At 46.7% G+C, this 14,451-nt stretch overlaps 1 protein-coding gene across 1 annotated transcript in view; it reads right to left on the bottom strand.

Moving 5' to 3' along the window:
* ATP11C (ATPase phospholipid transporting 11C (ATP11C blood group)) overlaps positions 1–11,510 on the bottom strand; it is a 167,422-nt gene extending 155,912 nt beyond the window's left edge. The window contains exon 1 of the mRNA XM_081223177.1: positions 11,332–11,510. Coding sequence (XP_081079303.1) covers positions 11,332–11,358 — 27 coding nt within the window. The 5' untranslated portion in view covers positions 11,359–11,510. The remainder of the gene's footprint in view (positions 1–11,331) is intronic.
* Positions 11,511–14,451: the final 2,941 nt, after the last annotated feature.

Raw genomic sequence — 14,451 nt, 5'->3', positions numbered from 1 at the left:
TGCAAGCTGATACTGGTCAGGTCTTTATCCAGAGTGTACTGGAAAGTCACTGAAGGCTTTCAGATATGAATCTGTAAAAGATCCCTCTGATGCTGTGTGGAGGATGGACTGGAGCATGCAGGAGTAGATGAGATCATCTATTGCAATGGTCCGGATAAGTGATAGTGGTAGCTTGGACTTGGATGGTGGTAGGGAAAGCAGAGAAGTGGATGGATTTGAGAGCTCTTTCAGAAACAGAACCTATTGGATTTGTTGAGATTCGATGTAGGAGATAAAGGGAAAGGGGCTATTAAGGATGACTGCTAGGTTTCTAGCTTGAGCTACTGGGTAGAGGATGGTGCCATTTATTCAAAGACGGAAGACTGGAGGAGGAACAAATATGAAAGAGAAGGGGTGCTGATGACTTGCACTAGAGTGGCAGTCATGATGATAAAGCAAAGTGGCATCAACAGCTTGTGGTGATGAATTGGTTATGTGGGAATAAGACGCAATTCATGTTCTGGTAAGTCACAATGAAGGTCAAGTCTGAATGTCTATTAAGAGCCATGTTGTTTAGTGACAGTGAAACAGTAATGTTACTATACAGAATGTGCTCCTGGACAAAGGCCTGATCCCTGGCTTTTTACAATGACCACCAGTATTCAAGATAATAAACTACCGCATTGTCCCCATTTGGTAAAAGTTTCTGAAAGTGTGCACTTATTATGTAAGCAGGACAACTAAATAAACAGTCATATGATATTACATGAAACAGGGTCATGAAATATTACCCCAAATGTTTATTCCATCCCAGTTCCTGTATCGAAATCAGAAGACTGAGGACCACCACCACTGGAATTATGGATTTCAGAAAAGAGTGTAGACTGGGAGATTCCTATAGCTATTACTGTGGAAATGAAAGCCACCTTACGTCTGCTTTCATTGCTCCCTTTCTATAAGTCTAAATTTCACCACGGCAAACATAAGCCATTGAAGATTAAGGTTTCTGTCTCTCTGCTACATTTAGAGTTGGAACCTAAGTCCTCTAAATTGACGGTTCCCCTGCTCTAAGTGCCATAAGCAATAACTCGGCAGGATTGCTCAGGTAAATGCCTCCTCCTGTAATGAGGTTGCCATCCCTAGAATCCCATGAAATTCAATTCCTTGGGTTCCCTACCACCTCATTCACATGCTACCTCCTCTACAAATCCCTCCTCCTCCACCCACTGCTTCCAGAGATTTGGTGCCCTCATCTGAATGCCTGCGGCACTTACTGTGTGTGCCTTCAAGAAGATAGCAGTGATGACCTACTGCCTTGTGAGGAGGTTGTTCCTGTGTGTGGTCTTCTGTCTCTAATAGACTGAAAGCTACTGGAGAGCAAGGCTGTGCCTTACATACCTCTATAGCAACCAAGCAGGGCAGGAGTGTTCAAAAGAAGCTTTTGATTCATATGGATGTTTTCAGAAAAGAAGCCAAAGTAAATTGTGCACTATATTATAGATCCCTTAATCCATATTACTGCAAACGACATTAATTGTGAAGCTTAAAGAACATCCCCAACTGCTTACACAACAGGTGTAACTTACATAATCTGCTCTACCCAGTTGTTACTTATTTGTGACAGTTCCCTCCTGGCTTCTGCTCCCCGTTGATCTGAAGGATTACTGCATCTTCCAGTATGATTTCCTGATTTATTCTTTGTCCAAAAACATAAAAGAATTATTAATTTTCCTTTCTGATAAGAGTTTTCAAAAAAAGGCTGAAACTTAAGAATAACCAGAGAGATATCTCTGGGGTTTTCCATGACCACGGAACTCAAAGAACAATCCTGCAGTAAAACAGTATTTATAAATATTTCCATAAAATTCATTCATTAGCCCAAGAACTTTGTTTTCCTTTTGGCAACTTTTCCTATATAATCATCCTTAACTAAATACTCTTCAGTATGCCCGCTCTTTGGAATTATGTTACCCAAAAGGATTTTTAAAATCAGCTGCCTATGAGCTAACAACTAGCCATGTATAGAATGGGATGAATTAATGATGTAAGTGAGTGTTGGGACTATGGGTAATTGGATGGAACAAGGAGGAGTGGGGGCAGTGAAGAAAGCACCAAAGTCAGAAAAAATGAAAATCCACGAACTCTGTGATGCTCCAGAGAGGAAACCAGCAAGTGTTGACGCTAAACTGGCAGAAACATCAATACTTCCTGGCTCCCCCACTGGGTGCATCAATTTACCACCGGCAGGCTGCTCTTCTGCTACAAGTGACAAATAGTGAATGCATTCAACAATATGAAAAGGAATGACCCATAATCCAGAAGCATGGTATGTGCAGCAATGAAAAAAAGGTGGTGATTGCTGGGAGTCTCAGACTCAGTTCTTCTGCTTGATTAGCGTAATGATCGAGGGCAAGTCACTTCCATTCACTGAAAACTACCAGGATTTCCTAACAGCATGTAGGAAAAAGTTAACAGAGCAGGTCTGAGACTGACTGCTATTCTTTTTTTAAAATAAATAAACAAACAAATAAATTTGTTTGTTTATTTATTTATGGCTGTGTTGGGTCTTTGTTGCTGTACACGGGGTTCAGTAGTTGTGGCACATGGGCTCAGTAGCTGTGGCTTGCGGGCTCTAGAGCACAGGCTGAGTAGTTGTGGCACTCGGGCTTAGTAGCTCCGCAGCATGTGGGATCTTCCCAGACCAGGGCTCGAACCCGTGTCTCCCGCCCTGGCAGGTGGATTCTTAACCACTGTGCCACCAGGTAAGTCTGACTGCTATTCTTAAAAAGGTCGGCTTACAAGGTTGGTACCCTTGACACAGACACAGTTGTTATCTGGGGAACTGGGTTTGTGCTAAAGGCATAATCGTTATCAAGAAAACTGCTCTGGGGGGGACCTTCCTAGTGGTCCAGTGGTAAAGAATCTGCCTTCCAATGCAGGGGACACAGGTTCAATCGCTGGACATCGGGGAACTAAGATCCCACATGCCGAGGGGCAACTAAGCCCGCGAGCCACAACTACTGAGCTTGCACGTCTCAACGAGAGAGTCCTCGTGCCGCAAACTACAGAGCCTATGCCCTCTGGAACCCATGCGCCACAACTAGAGAGAAAAAACCCGCACACCACAACTAGAGAGAAGCCCACGCACCACAAGGAAGAGCCTGCGGTGCAACAAAAGATACCGCATGCCGCAACAAAGCTCCCCCGCCCCACCGTGTATTGCAACTAACACCCGATGCAGCCCAAAAACAAACAAACAAACAAAAAACCTGCTGATTTTTTCAATACCGACGTGAAAAAGAGACTAGGAAAATACAGCCACCGTAATGCTTTAAGACAGCATATAATGGAGGAGTCTAAAAAAATACACGGTATCTGCTTGAACAAGGTAGTCTTCACCAATCCTCCCATATTCTATTAAATAAATATGGGGCAAAAAACTGATGACAATCTGTATTTCACAAATACATATTAACCTCCCAAATCTGGATATCCACGGTCCAACATTATCTATAAACCTCAGATAATCAAGAAGTCAGCCGAACCAGCAATCCCTCCATACACCGCAGTGATTTGAGGGGTTGTCTGCCAGTGTGCTGGCACAGGGCACCCTGCGCCCATATCTGCAGTGCTGATTACTCATTCATCATTAAACTGCGGTAGTGTTAACATATGCTGCAGTTGTGCTAATGTTTGTTTAACAATCACCACTGATCTACCTTTATCCCAGGCCAGGAAGGTAAGTGTTAAGTGAATGGAAATAAACTTGAAAACAGCACCTACTTCACTTGTGGAAGCCTCGAACCTCACTCCTCCCAACCAGAAAATTCCTCCCAATCTCAAGAATTCCAGATGCAAAAGATTATTCCATATAAAGCACTAAATGTAGAGGAAACCCCACCACCCTGAGGGGGGAAAAATGTGTTTTTATTCTGTGTTCCATGTTTTCAACTCTTTGGGAGAACTGATCAACCAGGTTAGACAAGCAGTCAGCCTTAATGATTTTTTTGCATCACTCAACAAACCAGTATTTGAATTCACTCATGGGCTAGTTCTTTGCACATCATCCAGACACAGGGATGTTAGTTATGGTTCTCCCAGGGGCCACTGGCCATCCTTTACCTCCCAGAACCCACTGCCCAGCTGCTCATTTGGACAGTTCCATCAATATGAAAATGGCCTGCTTTACCTGCTCAAATCTCACCTCTGTTAAAAGCTCACTAAGAGCACTGGAAACTACCTGATCTGTACGCACTCAATATTACCCACTAAAGGTTTGAATTACGAACAATAATCATGAACAGAAGGAGCAAACGGTAAACCCTTATAGAAGGTATTTAGACGACATTCAGAGTTTTATGTTGCTTAATCAGTAAAAGCCAGATCAGGAAAAAAAAAAGAAAAAAACTTGTGTTCAGGTTATTTAATATTTATTTCAAGTAATAGTGATTCATTTCTAAATAGGTTTCCCACTTTACACAGGATCAGACTAACATCTATTTGCAAAAAAGCAGTTTGCCATGTTCAGGTCATATTGAAGGTGTCAAATGCAACAAATTCCTTTTCATCTGAAATCCAAACAACCAGAAAACGTCTGAGATTGTTCACTTTATTTCTGGTAGAAAGGCAAATGACAAGTTAAGTACACAACAGCAACTAATTCACAAAAACTCAAGTTGCGTGGAGCAGTCACCATGTCCTCTGAGCCGTGTATGTAATGACAATTAATCTCATGAAGAGAGGGCGTTTGTCTGGCTCACCAATGTGTCCCAGGGCCCACCACAGTGCCCAGCACATAACAGATGCTCAGTGAATATTTGTTGAATGAAATAATGTTCTCCAAGATCATAAGATGGTGTAATCATCTAAGAGTTTATACTATGGTCAGTATAGTTTTGTCGTTAGATAGACTTATTCTAATACTTTAAAAATTGGTAATCAGTATATAGTAGACCCCAATGTTTAGGTTCTGATCACAGTTCCTATGTGGGGGGTGGTCTCTACACCAAAAAGCAATTCTCAGACACCAAGTGGGTGTCCCATAATTCACCTCAATTCTGACACTATCTAGGTTAAGCACTCAATCCTACAAGACTCCCCGCTCAACCATCCCCTCCCCGCCACTTCAGATACCAGTAGCAAGGCCAGGTGATCACTTGTGTTTCTGACCAACTGACTACAAAATGGGGGTTCCAACAACCCCCGCCTGGGGTTTCAGACACCAGCCTCAAGTCCAGGTTGTTACCTGTAATTCTGACCGACTGGCTATAGATCAGGTTCCCAAAACCTCCTCCTTTGGTTTGATTATTTTGCTAGAGAGGCTCACAAAACTCAGAGAAACATTTTACTTACTAGATTAACGGTTTATTATAAAAGGAACTGCCAAGCAGAGAAGATGCACAGGGCAAGGAATGGGAAAAGGGCACAGTTTCCATGCCCTCTCCAGGCGCGCCACTGTCCCCAAAAATCTCCAAGAGTTCACCAACCTGGAAGCTCTCCAAACCCTGTCTTTTTGGGGTTTTATGGACGCTTCATTACATAGGCATGATTGACAAACCCATTGGCCACTGATGATTGAACTCAATCGCCAAGCCCTCTCCCTTCCCCAGAAATCAGGGGAGTGGGACTGAAAGTTCCAACCCTCTAATCAAAGGGTTGGTTCCTCTGGCAACCAGCCCCCAACTTGAGGTGCTTTTCCAATTCACCTAATTAACATAATAAAAGACACCTTTATTGCTCTCAGTGTTGGAAATTCAGAGGGTTTTAGGAGCTCTGGGCCAGAAAACAAAGACCACATATACATATATTTGTTATTATCAATCACAATATCACACCCAATTAACTAGAACTCCTCATTCTTTTTTTTGTTTTTTTGCGGTACACGGGCCTCTCACTGTTGTGGCCTCTCCCGTTGTGGAGCACAGGCTCCGGACGCGCAGGCTCAGCGGCCATGGCTCACGGGCCCAGCCGCTCCGTGGCATGTGGGATCTTCCCGGACCAGGGCACGAACCCGTGTCCCCTGCATCGGCAGGCGGACCCTCAACCACTGCACCACCAGGGAAGCCCCAAATCCTCATTCTTTAATCGTTCTTCATAAGGAAGAATTTACTATAAATATCACTGTCTATAACTAGAAGCTATTATTTTGGTGAAACATATAAAAATTGTTCATTCAAATATTTATCAAACACCTACTATGCACCAGGCACTGTGCCAACTGTCCTTGTCCCCAGCAGCGTTCACAGTCTAGGGCAGTCTTTCTCAACTGTAATTCCTCATCTCAAGATGCACGCAGAGGAGATGAGTATTACAAACAATGGATTCCCTAGGACATTAGGGGTTGATTCTCTCCCAGTGGAGAAAGACTAATGTAAGGTACCACATAAGTTAAAGGGAAATTACAATATAATATGATAATAAAAGGTTGCTTTTAGTAGGGACAAATTCACCTGTTAAACCCAGCCACGTATGAACTACCTGGTAGGAGCCAAGATGCACACAGGCCATTTGTAATGCTTGTGTAAATGCAAAAATATCGCAATACATACATTTAGATAAATTTCTAAACACAATAAAATAAACTCATCAATATTTTCCATGCTCAGCAATGTCAGGCCAAGGATTTCAGTAAGGTGAAACAGAGAAAAAAAGTCTAATTACCCTGATAATGATAATTCAAGGAGAAAACAAAAAACCGTGCTCCTAAAAAAAAAAAGTTACCTGAATTTTATTAATTGCCTTCATATATTGCTTCACTAGACTGGCCTTGCCTTGGACTTGAGGCAAGAGATAGATGGGCCCCAGGCTGAGCAGCTGGAGTCTGTCCCCTGTGGACAGATACTCCCAAAGAAAATAGCAGGAACAGAGAGGGGCTGAGCCCTGCCCAGAGAAAAGATAAAGAGACCACATATTCCTCATTCTCGGGGTTCAGAAGACCTTCCTGACTACACAGAAAGGCTCTTCGGTGGTCAAAAGGGAGGGGGCGCCACCCCACACTAGGTGATGTCAACCTACCCATAGGCCTCTGTGCTGGGATCCATCTTGGCTAAGAGATGCACGCACACATGGGCGGACCCTGAGATAAACCAAATACAGACTCAGAACCAGGCAAAGTCATGGGACTTCCCTGGCGGTCAAGTGGTTTAGACTCCCGCTTCCACTGCAGGGGGGCACAGGTTTGATCCCTGGTTGGGGAACTAAGATCCCACATGCCGTGCAGTGTGGCTAAATAAATAAATAAAATTCATTAAAAAAAAAAAGAATCAGGCAAAGCAAGATGATTGGCCAAAAGAAACCTGGAAGAAATTTCGCCCCATATAAAGTGATTCAAACTACCACGAGGGCACGACTCTCTCTGAGCCCTTTTTCCTCCTAATAAACACTTGTTTCACTACCTTCCGTCTCTTTTGGGGAATTCATTTCTACAAAGCCGACAGGCCAGGTCCTTGTCACTGGCCACTGGCCCTGGTGGTCTAGTGGCTAGGATTCAGCGCTCTCACTGCCGTGACCTGACTTCAATCTCTGGCAGGGGAACCAAAATCCTGCTTCAAGCCGCTGTAGGCCAAGGCCACCCGAGATCAGACTCAAAGTAATAAATTGGCTACCTATTTTGAATATTTTTGGTCTTATATTGAATTTTCATTACACCTTATGCAGTCTAATTTCTTTCCAGTCCTGGGCCTCTTTGACAGATATAAAATTTTCTATGTGATATCATTACTATATGCTTCATGATTTATGGAACCAAAGCAGTTTAAGAGCTTCTAGAATCTGAGATATAATTTTTTTCCCAGTATTTCAACTCAAAACTTAAGCTTTTGTATGTCAATGATCTAGAAATTCATACCTGTTTAATATCACTCTCTGACAAGCTAATTAGACCGCATAACACTTGGCCAAGCCCCCGATCTACTTTATCAAGGAATGTCTTATTTTGAATCATTAGCATGAAATAATTTACTAAGTCAAATGGGGGGAATTCTCATTGTTTAGACTCTCATTAAACCTTTAAACCCATGTGAAAATGCTATTGTAATCACTAGGAATGTTATGAAGGGTAAAAGACAAAATAACATAAAAGTCCCTGACCCTTAAGTCTCAACTAGCCCAGACTTCCAATTAATCATGCTTTTAGGGACTTCCCTGGTGGCACAGTGGTCAAGAATCCGCCTGCCAATGCAGGGGACACGGGTTTGAGCCCTGGTCCGGGAAGATCCCACATGCCACGGAGCAACTAAGCCCAGCCCCTTCGCCACAACTACTGATTCTGCGCTCTAGAGCCCGCAAGCCACAACTACTGAAGCCGGTGCGCCCAGAGCCCATGCTCCGCAACAAGAGAAGCCACCGCAATGAGAAGCCCGCACATCGCAACAAAGACTAGCCCCTGCTCACCGCAACTAGAGAAAGCCCACGCGCAGCAATGAAAACCCGACGTAGCCAAAAAAAAAAACCTTCTAAAAAATGCTTTTAAAGGAAATAAATTGTATAGACAAAACAACTATTATTTATTTATTGTATTTATGGAGAATGGAGATGTTGACTGGGACCAGGTGGTGCTTTTATTGTACTTGTAGACATCCAACTCTTAAATCTTTTAAGACACCCCCTACATACCTAAATCCGAAAATCCTACACCAAATCCACCAATTTCTTTCTACCTCAAAACTGTCAAAAGGAAAGTCCTAATTCATCAGAAAGGAAAGAAGACAATTTTTAATGGCAAAGACGTCAAGGCCATGTCTTTAAAAAATACAATGAATCACTACTTCGTTTAGCTTGAAACTGGAGAACCTGGGGAAATAAATGGCATTTTTTAAACGATTCAGCAAATACTACTGAGCCATAGAAGTTGATACTACTTCCCATGTCAGGCTTAAAATGTAAAGCCCTGTCCTAACACTTAGTATCTAGTTTTCAGTGACCAAGAACTATAAGCAACACCACTGTAATTTACGTCACATTCAAAGTCAATTTCACATACATACAGGTACACACACACACAAACACACAATTCTGAAAGGAATTCACAGCCCCATCTCTGAAATATAAAAGCACACAACTTAGACTACATGTACATTGCTGTGCAAGGCCAAGTCCAACCTAAATCTTTAACTGTATCCTTCTAGTGATGTAAATGGGAGTGCCCCTCAATCTCTACCAGGCTAAAGACGAGGACAGTGTTTGGCTCACTGATTAGAGGAGCTACAATTGGCCGCCCCCCACCACCAAAAATTTTTTTTTGATGTCATTCTTTAGCAATGAGTATATGATAGCATGTTTCACATTCAGTCCAAGGGTTTGCAGATTAATTCCTTGCCCTAGGGCCTAGGGCTCCGATACAACTCCTGAGAAGCTTTCAATTTACTGCACTGGTACAAATGCTGGAGACTTAACCATAGTCCTGGCTGCGCAGGAAAATGTGAGCAGCTGGGCATTCCAGCCGAAACAATGAGGTCAAAGCTCTTCAGTGTGAGCGTAAGTGATTCTCTGCAGATATCTTGGACGGGGATGCAAAGTACTAGCCTCAAACCTGCAGGCTGGCACCTCAACAACTGCTGCAAATTCTGCTGCATGCCCTAGCTTCCTGGGCCAGCACTGCTTCATTACTAGACTCATACAATGCAGATCACGCTAAGCAAAAGAAAAGCAAAGGGGGCTTTTAGACTGCTACTTGGGTTGTTTGGTTTCAAATGATCTCAATTTTGAGTTAATGAATTTATTACGAACCAGAGGGCAGTTGTTTTCCAGTATAAGAGAGCCACTGAAAAGATTACCCTTTTCCCAAATATTACAATTAGTCCTCTTTGTCACTTTTCCCTTTTTGTCACCCCCAAACAACACTCCAGGATCACAAGAATCTATGTGAAATAGAACTATGAAGTACAATGCTCTTTTACCTTCTCAGGCTAAATGTGAGAAACCAATTTTAGTCACTTGCTTTAGCAAAGCATCCAGTACAATCCAATTCCTAAGGATTTCAAAATCCTGATATGCACAACCTCTACTGCTCTGTGCCACAGGTAAACCTGCTCCAATTTCATAAGACACGGCTTCTGGGTGAGGTAAACATTTAGAAAAACATTAACATAGCACTATTGTGATAATAACATTCTAAAATGGGATGTACAATTATTTCATTTAGCCAGGGTACATTTGGGAAAGTTTCAAGCGCAGAAAAACATGAGAGTAAATTCATCCGACGCTTGAAAAATGCTAGCAACGCTTCGATTAGGAATAATCGCAGGAAAAGAGCCAAACCGACAAGTTATCAAACAGACATTGGAGCGGGGGGTGGGCGCTCACAGCGCTCAACCATTTTTCCTAAGGACAGAAAAATGAAAATTTACAGACGAACCCTTTCTTTCACATCATTGGCAGAAATAAAATCCTATTCCCGCCACCTCATCTTGCAATTAAGGAAGTTGCTACAAATAGCAGCATAGAAGTAAATGGTCCCGGTTTTACTCCATTCTTAAGGTACACTCCAGGAGTAAACAGATTACTCAAAAAAGTCAGTAGCCAGAAATCGCTTGTCCCGGTGCCAAACTCCCTCGGCAATGAAATTCCCTTTTCTGGGGATGTGGGAAGGGGTCAACGTGGATGGAGGAGTCCAGCCGCAGCTCCCTTCTCCCCTGGGTCAATGTCTGGGGTGTTCGGGGCTCGGCGAGGCTTCCGACCCGGCGCTCGGCAGCGGCGGCGCAGCCTCCTCGCGTCTCCACCTCCACCCAGCCCACCCTGACGATCACCCTCGCTTTCATTATACCCTCAAGGTGGGAGGCTTAGGCTGGGTCTCCAAAGTTTGCCCGGCCTCGGGTCAGCAGCCGGCCGAGCCCCGGGCAAGGCTGAGGCCAGCCCCAGCCTCCCACCCTTCAGCCCCCAGGTCTTTTTTGGGCCACGGTGACAGGTCTAGGTTTACCTCCATGTGCTCGTGGCAGAGGAAACAAAAGAAAGCAACCTCCCTGATAATAAAACGCCATCTTCGACTAATTGGCAAACCGAGGGGCCCCTGGGTCGGTCCCTCCACGGGTCCCTCCCCATCCAGCCCGAGGGTGGCCCCCCGTTCGAGGTAGGGTCTGTAACAGCCCCGGGAAGCTCCGGATAAATTGTCCGGGGTCGGGGGCGGGGTGGGGGGCTGCTCCGAGAGTCCTACCTGCCTTCCCACCCTGGCCGCCTGGGCAGCGTGTTTCAGTTAAAATGTAAAAACGGGTGCTTTCAGTTAAAATGTAAAAACGGGTGGTGGTGGTGTCTCCCAGAGATGGAGTCATCCCCTCAGAAAATTGTTCTGAGGGACCGGGCGAAGGGGCCGGCGAGCAAGCAAACCGGCACGCGTGGAGCCGCAGGGAGTGTACTTACAAAACGGTTAAAGCTCTGGCGGAACATCGCGTCGAAGGCTGCCGGGCGCCGAGCTGGGCTCTACTGGGCTGTCTGAGAAGGTGCCGTCCACAACACACACTGCGGCGTGGGCCGGCGGCGCGAAACGGACGGCGAGGCTGGCTGCCCCGCCAACCGCCCGCCCTCCGCTGCTCTCCGCACTCCCCCCGCCCCCCGGCGCCCTCGCACCCGCCGCACCCGCCCGCCTCACTCACCGCCCGCCCCCGCCCCGCCCGTCCCGGGGACGGCGGCCCCGCCGTTCCCCCAGCTCCGCCGCCCCGCCGCTCCCGCAGCAGCCCGCGGAGAAAGCGAGCCGAACGCGCAGGGGAGGGATGGCGGAGGAGCGCTAGGCTCCTCCTGCGGGGAGGGGGGGCGCCCCGATCTCTCCACCAGCGCCAGGTTCGGCACCCCGCCGTCTGCACTCTTCCCCGGCGCGGAGCCACAGCCCGCCCTCCCTGCGGCCAGCCCGCGTGCTTCCGCCCCGCTCGCGGCCACCGGGGACCCTCCCGAGGCGCCCCGCGCCTCACCTCGCCTCAGCCCGAAACTACTCCCCTGGCTCGGGCGGGAGCGACAGCCTGCCCTGCCCCGGCCCTAACTCGTCCGCCGCGCGGCTTCGCTCGCAGCCCCTCCTCAGTCCGCGGCAGCCGCGTCGCCCGCCCGGCGCTTTCGTCTCGCACCCGAGCTGGGGAGCCACGGTGCAGCCTGCCGGCCCGCCCCGAACCCGCCAGACAGCCGGGCTCCCTGCTTCCCGGCGGGGCGGAGCCGGGGTCTGCGCGAGGAGCCGGGACCAGCAGGGCGCTGTAGAGACCCCAGCGCGGGCGGGGCGGAGCGGGGCGGGGCGCGGGCGTGGGGATTAGTTATGAAAGCCGCCCCCTCCTCATCTGGAAAGGCGCGGGTCTCCCCACTACCCTAGCTTCGCTCCGCTCCCACCTACGCGGCTTTCCCTCCTTTGGTTCTTTCTCTCGTCCTGTCTCCCCACCTAAACCGTCTCACTTCCACTTTCTCTATTAGGTTGTAAAGTCAGGCTTTGTGTCGTTGCTGCTGTGCAGCGGGGCGGGATTTCCCTGACAACCCCCCTTCCCCAAACCCCTCCCTCTCGCCCCTCCCCCTCGCTTCTCCCAGAGCAGCCTGGGAGTTGTAGTCCCGCCGCGCCCGTATTCCGCCTAGTACTGCGGGCTGGGAGCTCCCCCACACGCCCGCACGGGATTTGCCCAGAGGGTTGAAGGAGGAAGCGGCTGAGACCGCTGGGCCGAACCGCGGTTCTCAGCTCGGGCTGGAAGTGGAGGCCAGGAGCGCTCGGTAGATTACCCGCGGTGGGAAATGTGAAAAGGATACGTGAGGCAAAGCCCTGAATGCCCGGAGCCTTCCCTAGGACGCGAAAATTTGTGCACCGGGAAACGCTCTACACCCTCGGCTCCCAGTTTAGAACTGGAATTTGCGAAACTTTAAACATTACATATGAAAGCCGAGGCTAGAATTGCCACGAGACTGGCCGTCCCAACCCCACGTCGTCCGGTTTGCACCGCCCTTTACGGCGTGCCCCGAGGCTGTTGGAGCAGAACGTTCAGGTTCCTCTGAAAAAGTAAAGAAGAAATAAGTAAAGGAAGTTCAGGGGCATCTCCACGAGCCTCTACCGTGCCACCTTCTCCTGCCAGTGTGCCGCTGGGGACAGGGGCCAGCTACACCGCGGGCCTACCCTTGGGTCGTCAAGGGCCTTTACTGCTGGGCGCAAGCGCTTCTCCTTTTCCCCTCTGGGGTTTAGATTCATTTCAACAGACCTTTCCTGGGCATTTTCTTTGCACCAGGCTGTGTTAAGAGCTGGACACGGCGACTTCTTAAAAGGCCTCCCCAGAGTGGGGGGAGGTGTCGCGCTGTGGTCAGGCTACCCACGTGCCAAAACAACAGGTTAGAAAGTAATGGCTGCTAGACTAGAGGTGCCAAGTGCTGAGAGCGCAAGTAAATCTGAAAAGGGGGTCTGGGAAGCTTTCTCGAAAGCGCTGGAGGTTAAACTGGACCCCACAATATGAGAAGGCTTTAGAAGGAGCGCAGTGGGCAAAATCCAGGGTGGAGGGAGAGGTCGGTGAGGAAGTGCCGGACAATCTAAGAAAAAGAACACACCGCCTTGGCAGACGCCCAGCATGTGTGGGCGGGCACAGCCTGGAGGAACTCTAAAACCCAAAAGGATCTTCAGAAACACCCTAGAAGTTTGCACTTGATAGTGTGAGCCACGAGTACCCATCCTCATTGAAGTGCAAACGCAGGAGACCTAAGGTATGTTCCCAAACTGTCCTGATTGCCAAGAAGTAAAACCGTGCGTTTCCAGTTCTTTCCCTATGATGGTTCCTTGTGTTTACTCACACTTAAGGCTGTATCTAGTGATTTTTAAGATTTATGTTAGATGTCTGTTAGTCAGATATTAGGATATTTTATTTTATTGGCAAAATGGATCTAAGGTTTACTCTCTACTCTTTCAAAGATTTATTTTCAAATAGAAAAAGTGTATTTTCTGGCTTTACTTTTATTGAGCAGAACAACTAACGTAATTTAACTCACTAATTGTTGAACACCTACTATGTGGCAGACACTATTCTAGACACTGACTGGAATTTGGGGGTGGAAGAGTGTATTGCCATTTGTTCTAGGCATAAGTCTAGAATCCTTATCAATAAAATACATCCTTATCAATAAAATTGGTAATAGAAAATGAATTTAGACATTTGGGGATGCAAGTGCTTACTAATAAATAATAAGTAATATCTTTCCATATTCAATTTTGTTAAATAAATGGAAAAAATGTACTTAGCTTATAGATTCAAAGAGATCAACTTAAAAAAAATTAGAGAACTGGAAACTGGTTCTCAGTATTCTCTCACACACCATTGTGTATTTTCTCACATGCCATTGCCATGTTGCCCAGCTTAAAAGCAAGGCTTTTAGGATCTCCCAAGATATAGCAGTATTGTTGATCATATTTTCATTTGTTATTGTAATTTCACCATCTCTTTGTCCTCCTAATTTATTTCATCACAACACCTATACTCTTGGGTCCAGATTAATTTGCTTGACTATAAAAATGCAATTCCACATAAATATGCTCAGCAA

The sequence above is a fragment of the Mesoplodon bidens genome (genome assembly GCF_964165515.1).
Source record: "Mesoplodon bidens genome assembly, chromosome: X".
Lineage (NCBI taxonomy): Eukaryota > Metazoa > Chordata > Mammalia > Artiodactyla > Ziphiidae > Mesoplodon > Mesoplodon bidens.
This window is presented reverse-complemented; position numbering and strand designations above follow the sequence as displayed.